The sequence below is a fragment of the Poecilia formosa genome, unplaced genomic scaffold, assembly GCF_000485575.1.
Source record: "Poecilia formosa unplaced genomic scaffold, Poecilia_formosa-5.1.2 Scaffold856, whole genome shotgun sequence".
In the NCBI taxonomy this organism is placed as follows: Eukaryota; Metazoa; Chordata; class Actinopteri; order Cyprinodontiformes; family Poeciliidae; genus Poecilia; species Poecilia formosa.
The window spans coordinates 54,543-63,317 of NW_006800795.1; the positions used below are offsets into that span (position 1 = coordinate 54,543).

At 38.1% G+C, this 8,775-nt stretch overlaps 1 protein-coding gene across 1 annotated transcript; it reads right to left on the reverse strand.

The window, feature by feature from the left end:
• Positions 1-4,578: 4,578 nt before the first annotated feature.
• Positions 4,579-5,935, reverse strand: LOC103131855 (serine/threonine-protein kinase pim-2-like). Its single transcript, XM_016666939.1, has 5 exons — positions 5,786-5,935; positions 5,291-5,556; positions 5,046-5,215; positions 4,804-4,980; positions 4,579-4,730 (listed from the first exon to the last, which is right to left on the reverse strand). Exons 1-5 carry the CDS (start codon positions 5,933-5,935, stop codon positions 4,579-4,581), a joined length of 915 nt encoding a protein of 304 aa, XP_016522425.1.
• Between the last annotated feature and the right edge of the window lie 2,840 nt (positions 5,936-8,775).

Consider the following 8,775-nt stretch of genomic DNA (forward strand, 5'->3'; position numbering starts at 1 on the left):
CGGTGACAAATACTGGATAGTACCCACAGCTGCCCTGGGGCAATTTAACAGAGTGAATAACTGAATAAAGACAGAAACCTGAGAAAGGAAGAGAAAAACTAACTTTCACTGCTGAGCACCTTTTGGTCAGAGCTTAGAGCGCCACCATGTGGACAAAACGACACATTTCAGCTGTGAAACGGCAGCTCTTCTTTTTTTAAAATCCAGATTTAAATCACTAAAAATTAATTTGTTCCTTTGATCAAACAAAACTTTAGAACAACTAAACTCTGGGAAAAGATGAAACTGTGACTTAGAAAATAGTTTTGATCATTTCTGCAGAGAAAATGTGAAACTTTAATACGTGAAAATGTTTAATTTGATTATTGAAATAAAACCTAATTTATAAAAACTCTGATATTTCAATTAATGTCTTATGTACAATTTTTGACATTTGTTTAACACTATAAACTTACACATTTATGTACATTTCATAAACACTAAAGAGAATAAAAAGCAAAATGAAAACGGGTAACACATTTCAGAAGGAAGTTTTAATAACTACATTAGAAGTTAGAGGACTTTTAAAACTAATCTGAAACATTTGTTTACACAAAATATTATTTCTTCATTACTGCTTTAACAACGTTATGTGATTTTTTCTCTCAGATCTTTATATCATTTTTCTCAGAGAAACTCATTTGTTTGTTTTTAAATCAAAGATTGTTTCGTGAACTGAACTCCTCAAATCAATGAACCATCATATAAATTAATGAATGCAAGTAAATTTAGCAAAAAATATATGGCGAAAAAGATATTGCAAAACAAATGTTTTAATCGATCACTACTGCCACCTTGTGGTGATAATGACGAAGTCAGAGAAGAGGACGTTAGTGTCTGCAGCTCAAAATGTGTCATTATAAACAGCTTCAGAATAAAATCAGTCTGTTACAATTTATGTGGAGAAGAAATCAGTGAGTGAATTCTACAAATTACAGTAATTTATTCTTAGTTTACTTTTTTTTAGATGAGTTATTTCTATATTAATTAGTTATTTGATTTATTTACTTTTCATTTCTTTGTTTTTGTCATTTTTAAGTTAGACAGGAAGAATTGTGGGTTCGTTTACAATAACTATATGGACTGGTTTAGGAGCAGCATACTGGGTTGGACCGGTTTTTTATTTTTCACCAGAGCAGGAGAAGAAGCAGGAAACATTTGCTTTTCCAGTAAATGGGGGAAAAACTCTAAAAATCAATCTTTAAGTTTTGGAAACCGGACGTCTTTTGCCTTCGTAGGGACATCAGTCATGTCAGTGCAGTAATGGCGCCTGGATTGAAATATTATAGGATGTTTGGTTTGACCAACAGTCGCCANGGCAAAAGAAAACTTTTCCAAATCAGTTTCTTTCAATAAAAACTGATGAAAATGTAACAAAAGCTGCAGGTGAGTGTCTGTCTGGTGAAATTTTTGGTTAAAACATGTTTGTTTTACATCCAGAGGGTAGAAAATCCAGAAATTTTTCTCAAGTAAGGTCAGAAATACTTCATAATAAAATGACTCGTATAAAAGCAAAAAGTAGAGCATAGTAAAAATACTCATAAAAGTACTTTTGTTCTAAAACGTTAAAGTAAATATAACTGAGTAAATGTAATTAGTTACTACTCAACTCTGATCACATGTTGATACAGTTTATCTGCAGACTTAAGACCAATTGGCTAATAATCTTCGTCTATTTGTTTCCTGGTATCGTTATTTTAATATGGCGTCCAGATCAGCCGAAATCAAAATGGAGGATTTTAAGTTTTAATTTTGACTGATCAGATCTGCAGACACTTAATTAGTTTATCTTAAAGTTTAAGCTCAGCTTAAGTTTACGCTTAATTTAAAACCCCAGCAGAAAACTGACAAGAAAGAAAGAAATGTTCATTATTCTAAACACATGTTTGATCAAACTGAAACTAAACGTGTTAATTAACTCAATATTTCTGTAATGATCGTTATGTCACAGAAAAGGAAGTTTTTCCACCGTAAATAACTTATAGAGAAATGATTGTGCATTTAATAATTAAAAGCTGAAATGACCTTCGCACCGAAACCTTTATGCACAAAAACATCGCAGTGATATAAAAATAAATCTGTGTGCGCTACGAACATCAATGCATGGCGAGAAATTCTCATGTATTTAATCTGTTCAGTCAAAACCTCCATAGTTTATACCGTTGCTATTAATATAAAACAGTTTCATGTAATAAAAGCGCAGATAAGAACAGAGAAAAAAGCGAAACAAACTTGCTCAGAAACATGAAGACTCGTACAAATATTGCTGCTAAAACTTTGTTCCAACATCAACTAAACTGTCATTTAATGTCTGAACTTTTTAAACCCTTTAAATCTGCAAACATGAACTAAAACCGACCATGAAGATGTTCCGTGTTGAAGACCGGAGGAGAAAATCTTCCTGAACTTTCTGCTTCTGGAAGCAGCTGATTAGCCCAGCCCCCTTGTTACGTCATCATTCCTCCTGTTTCTCTTAAAGGAGCAGGCAGATGATCAGCAGGTTTTATTCAATGGAATCAATTTCTGTAGTTTGCTGAAGTGTTTCTAATCAAAATAAATTCCTATCTGCTAATTAGAAGCAGCTTTCAGACAGTTTTCAGGAAAGAAGAGCAAATAAACCAACAGAATGTTTCTAACCTGCAGTGCCACCTGCCGCCGATAGGGGGCAGACTTGGTTTGAACTAGTTTCAGAAAAATATTATATAAAAATATTAATAAAACCGATCTTAAATAAAATACAAAACGTTATTAGATCCAAATAAAAAGAAATCCAGAACATCTGTCTTGTATTTTCAACATTCTCTCATTAGTCTCTAGTAAATACAATTCAACATGTAAAAATATCTAAATACAACAAACCCCAAACAGTTTTAATTAATTTAAAATACATATATTCTCCCTGTTTAGGGACATGTTTCAGTAATCTGACCAGCATCCCCAATAAAGAGCAGATTGTCTCATAATTAGACATTAAAATGGAAACAAACAATGAGCTTCACTGAGGTTCATTATTAAATACCAAAAAATGCAGAAAAAAATGTTTAATCAAAAAATATAAACTGTGAGAAAGTAAGTTTAAAAAGACAACCTCAGATATTTGGAAATAACAGTTCTGTAATGAAACCTCAATATACGTATTTATAACTTTTCTACACAGAAACACTGACCCAACCCTCTGATTGTCAAGATCTATGATGAAAAAGCAAAACAAGTCTTAAAATATTTTATTTCACAAAATGATTATGAAACTATTTTTTTTAAATATATTTGTGAAATAACAAATTAGAGCTCTAATTTACCATTTCTATAAACACTTTATCAAGTCCAGATGATTCCAAACTGCTTCACACTGCTTTCAGTTATTCATCCATTCACACACACACACACACACGCCGACTTTCTCCAAACTGCGAGAAAGCAGGTGTTTATACAACTTTTGACGGGAACCTTTAGCAAGTAAATTATGAGTTAAGGCTTCCTTCAATCTTATTTCAGTGTTTCGCATCAAATTGTGAAGTATTTCAGGTTTGGCTGATAATTATGCAGCAAAATAATCATTATTTCAGAAAAAATAGCGGAATTGAGAAATACTGCTTCATGTCCACATGCCCCCACCGATCGTCGTGTCTTCCTCCTTCCTGTAGTCACACATGTCCATGTCTCCTCCCCTCCCACCCCCCATCCCAAGATAAATAAGTATGTAAAACAAAAATATTTGCGGTGTGGTGACTGTCTTTTTAGATGAATCCAGGCTACTCTGTAATATCTGTCATTAATACCATAAAATTTAAATCTATCACAAGTTGAGACTTGCAGGTTTGAAATAAAATTAAATAAAATAAAATAGTGCATTTGTCCACTAGATCAGGGGTGTCCAGAGTCGGTCCTCGAGGGCTGGCCTCATGCACGTTATAGTTCTCTCTCTTGGTAGTGAACAACCTTTTCAGCATGTCGATGTTAATGAGCCATCATTTGATGCAGGTGCGTTAAACCAGGGAGAGAACTAAAACATGCAGGACGCCGGGCCTCGAGGACCGACTTTGGACACCCTTTACCAAATGGACCGTTTCCCAGAGCAGCCGAGATGTTAGATCTGGTTTTGCCAAGTTTCCTTTGCTCACACTTTATCCCAGGCAGAAGAAGTGGAGGTGATGAAGAACATCAAAAGCTGGATGTCTGAAAATGTTTTTATTTTATTCAAATATGGATCTTGGTTCTGATCCAGAACTTGTTGTTTAATGTAAATGAACAGAACCAAATGGCAACAGACACACTTTGAAGGAATACCCATGTATTTATGGAGCGGTGAAGGTTTGCACCGATGGTGAGACTTCAGCAAAACTGAAATCAGTTTTAATGAGAAATCAGTCAGAGTTCAGCTTTCCTCCTGTTCATCACTCTTCCTGATCTGAAGCGGTGAGGAATTACTTATTTGTTTCATCAGTTCCTGCTCCTCTTCCTCACCTGAAGCAGTGAGGAAGAGGAGCAGCAATTGATGAAATAAAAGTGACTATATTTCCTTTTCCATTCCGACCCGGTTCAGAGCGCTGCAAAGGGCAGCGAGCTGTGCTCCCCTTCCTCCTTGTTCTCTTTCTCCCCGACCTCCATCCAGGGGTGCATCAGGATCTGCTCCAGCGAGGGGCGGTCCTCCGGCCGGAGCAACAGACACCAATCAATCAGAGCCTTGCATTCTGCAGGAAGTGGCAGACATAGTCAGCACCACACACAACTCAAACTATTAGGGAGTAGCAGGTCGGCACTTGCCTTTAGAGACATGTCGAGTGTAATAGGGCGTGGCCTTTATGATTTCCTCGTCGCAGTGGAACGGAATGTCTCCGCACACCATGTTGAAGAGGAGAATGCCGAGCGACCACACGGTGAGCGGTTCAGCGTGGTAAGACTGCGCCTGGACCCACTCAGGTGGGCTGTAGACTCTTGTACCTGTAGGGAGGGGACAGATGAGGCTCCGCCAACCGACTGACCCGTTAGCCCCAGCGGCTCCATACCTTCGAAGTCGTCGTACGCCTTTTCCTTCAGCAGAGCAGCGGAGCCGAAGTCGATGACCTTGACCTCCAGCGTCCGCGTGTCCACCAAGATGTTCTCGTCCTTCACGTCTCTGTGCACGATGCCGTGCGCGTGAACAAACTTTAGCGCCTCCACCGTCTGCCTGAAGAACCTGCGTTTGGCGGAGCCAAGTCATCAGCGCGCCCAGGGTCGTAGCATGTCACCAAGGTAACGAGCGCAGGCCCACCTTAGAGCGAGGCGTTCGGGCAACCCGCCGCTGTCCGTGACCAGGTCAAAAAGATCTTGGCACTGTAGCGGCCGCTCCATCACCAGCATGAAGCCCTGCCCCTCCACCTCGAACCAGTCCAGCATGCAGATCACGCCGCCGTGACCACCGACCTCACAGAGCCGCTGCAGCAGGGCTATCTCAATGGGAACCTTTTTCTCAATGGGAACCTTTTTGAGCTCGTCAGTCTGTGGGACGTCAAGATGTGAGTTAAAAAAAGGAATAAAGAATTAAATAAAGGAACTATTTAATTCACCACAGAATCAGAACCAAGCCAAATGGGTCTCAATCATGATCGGTCTCATATTTGGGTAGGTCGGTATGACTCCCTGTGATGGAACCATCACAGGTTTCCAAGGAACACCCCCCCCCATCCCTCCTGCGGTTCTGCTGTACAGCAGACGCCTGGGTTCAGGTGGAAACTGAACTGGTTCTGGTTCTGGAGTTTAACCTCACCAGTCTGGCCCAGCAGTAGACCTTGTCTCTGGGGATCTTCTTTATGGCAACTGGAAGTCCGTCTGACAAATTGTTACCCGAAAACACAGAACCGAAGCCGCTGCTGCCGATCAGCGGGCCACAGTGGTACCGCAGGCTGAAGGCTTCCATCCCTGGATCAGAACGCAGAACCACCAACACACATATATTATATTACTATAACTCATCAAAAAACTGTTTTATTATTATTCTGCAATAAACATAGATTAAAACAACACATGACACAATAAACTCCGTCTTAATAATGGCTTATGTAAATATAGTGAAGTTTATTTAAAGATACGTGACTTATAATATTTGTTCTGTTTAGTCCTACTTCTGCTACCGGAGACCAGAAACAAACTGCTAATGAATGAAAAATTGCTAATTATCTGATCCAAATATTAAACTCATCGCTCTCTTCAGGTATTTTCCCCCAGGCTTTGAAAACAGCAGTTATCAAACCACTGATCAAAAGAACAATCTAAACAAATCACTACTGCAGAATTACAGGCCGACCTCTGACCTCCCATTCATCAGTAAAATTATTGAAAAAACAGTTAAAAAAAACAAAAAAAACTTCCTAACAATAACGAAACGCTTTGGTTTCCGGTCTAACCACAGCACGGAGACAGCCGTTTTAAAAGTCTTCAATGACACCCATGTAAATAGAGACTGTCAGAACCACAGTCAGCACAGGATGTTAAATTCTTTACATATGAAGAGGGAGAGATCTTTGTTTTCCATTATTTTACTACATTGCTAATTACCAAAAAATAATTCAAATTCTATAGAAAAGCACTGAATTCTTGAAAAGCTCAAATGTAAATATATGTGCTAGAATTAAAAATAAAACAATCTGCAACAGTCAAGGAATGGCTTATTTGTTCTGCCATTCTGCTGCTGAACCTCTCTTTTATCAGAAAAAGTAACATTTACTATCCAAGAGAGGAGTAACAGGAAAAGCTTCATCAAACAGGCAGTTTCAAAAGTAAGGAGTGTTTGGATAGACAAAAAATGAGTCAAGGTTAGGAAAAAGCAAGCTGAGTGACAAGACAAAGCAAGCAAAGCAATAATTTGCCATATTATTATAGTATAATTATTATTATACCATAATAAACTAGATTTTCTAGTTCATATTTCATTCTGGCACAGCCAGGGTGGTGCCGCAGAGTGTCGTTTGCAATCTTTATGTATTTGGGGGAATTTATCAGCTAATTATTAACAATTCTTACAGCAAAAATTTGAGGGTCAAACAGGGTGATATCTGGCTTATTTTATAGTCACTATCTTTTAAAAAATACTAAATGCCCCAAAATCCCAATCACAAAAACACTGAATTGGAAATCCCGTTATCCAAAGACTGCCGGGATCACGTGCTGCAAAATGAATCAGATCTGATCTGCAGATCCGTTATAACATTTATATAACAGTTTTTAGAGTCTGATTCTAAAACCTGTGTCAGGAAAGTTGGGATCCACAATATTCCTGAGTCGCATCATCCCACGAGACTGCTCCTTTTCGCTTCTATCTCCCATGTGCCTGCAGAGCTGCTTCAGCAAATCACCTGTGGCCAGGTGATTTGTATGGTTCCCGGTGGACAACAAACACTGAGAACTGCTATTAAGTTAAGTGAATCACTTGTGCTGACAGATCAGAGTGAGAAGTGGTTATCCACGTTTGTTCTTTTCTTCTCCAGCAGGTGTCGCCTATCGAAGCTGCGGCCCTCCACCCACTGTCAGTTATTTGTTTTTTTTTATTAATTGTTTCAAAGCAATGCGTTGACGTGAAAGGTTTTTTTTTTAATAATCTAAAGAGAGAAGTAATTAAACATTATCCGAAAAATAACTCCCCTGTGGTCAAGTTTTTTGGGGAAAAATGTTTTTAAATTATTATTATTATTATTACCTAGATCTGTTTATATAGCATGTGATCTTTTTCCATTGAATGTGAGAGATTCTGCTCTTTCCAAGATCTGCAGAGCAATTTTCTGCATCTTGCAGAAAAATAATTCTAAATAAAATAAAGAAAAATATCAACAATGACTTAACATGGAACAATGACAGGCTGTTTATTGATGGATTTCCCCTCCCCCCATGTGCTTCTTTAACGAACACCGAATGTCCATCCGTCAGTTTTGTACAAGAACAACACCTCTTTCCAAGTCCGTCTGTTTTGTTTTTCTTTTTCTGAACTTCATTTCCCAGAATGCATCGCGCGCACAGAGCACGATGGGTAATCAAAGTCCTTTGTTGATAGTTGTTCGGGCCGATTTATCAAACTTTTTCTAATTATTATTATTGTTATTATTTAAATATTGCTCAAAGTGTCTGACATACATAAGCACGGCCCAGTTGCACGTAATTTGTTTTTTATAATATTAGTTTTGAGTCCGCGGATCAGATGCATGACGTCACTTCCGCTCTAGAGCGACCTGTAGATGTTTTTTTTTCTAATCTAATTAAGATAATTAATTAAGCATTATTATCCAAAAATAACTTGCCGGTCATCACGTTTTGGGAAAAAATATTTTTAAATCATTATTTATCGATTATTTGCAAGGTTAAGGTGCGCGTCAAGACACATAAGGTCAGGTGACGCTGGAGAGCGTTTGTAGACCTTACGCAGAAAGTTGCACGGATCATGGCTCGAACGAGGCAGCAAGCCAGAGGAAACTTTGTGAGTTTATGCAAAAAGACACGTTGCATGAGTTTTTGTCACACACACACACATATATATATATATTGTCAGTAAATGCAAAAACTACACCGTTCATCCACGAGTCGAATAGTACCTGCAAAGCTAGCTGGCTCGAATTAGCTGCTCCACTGCAGCTAATTGGATACAATTGATTTCAATAACTAAATGTTTTCGGTGTCTTCCCTTCTGCCAGAGGCTTAGTAAATAAATAATAAAATAGTAGGGTTTTTTTTTTTTAAAAGAAGAAAAAAAAAAAGAAAAGACAGCTTTAT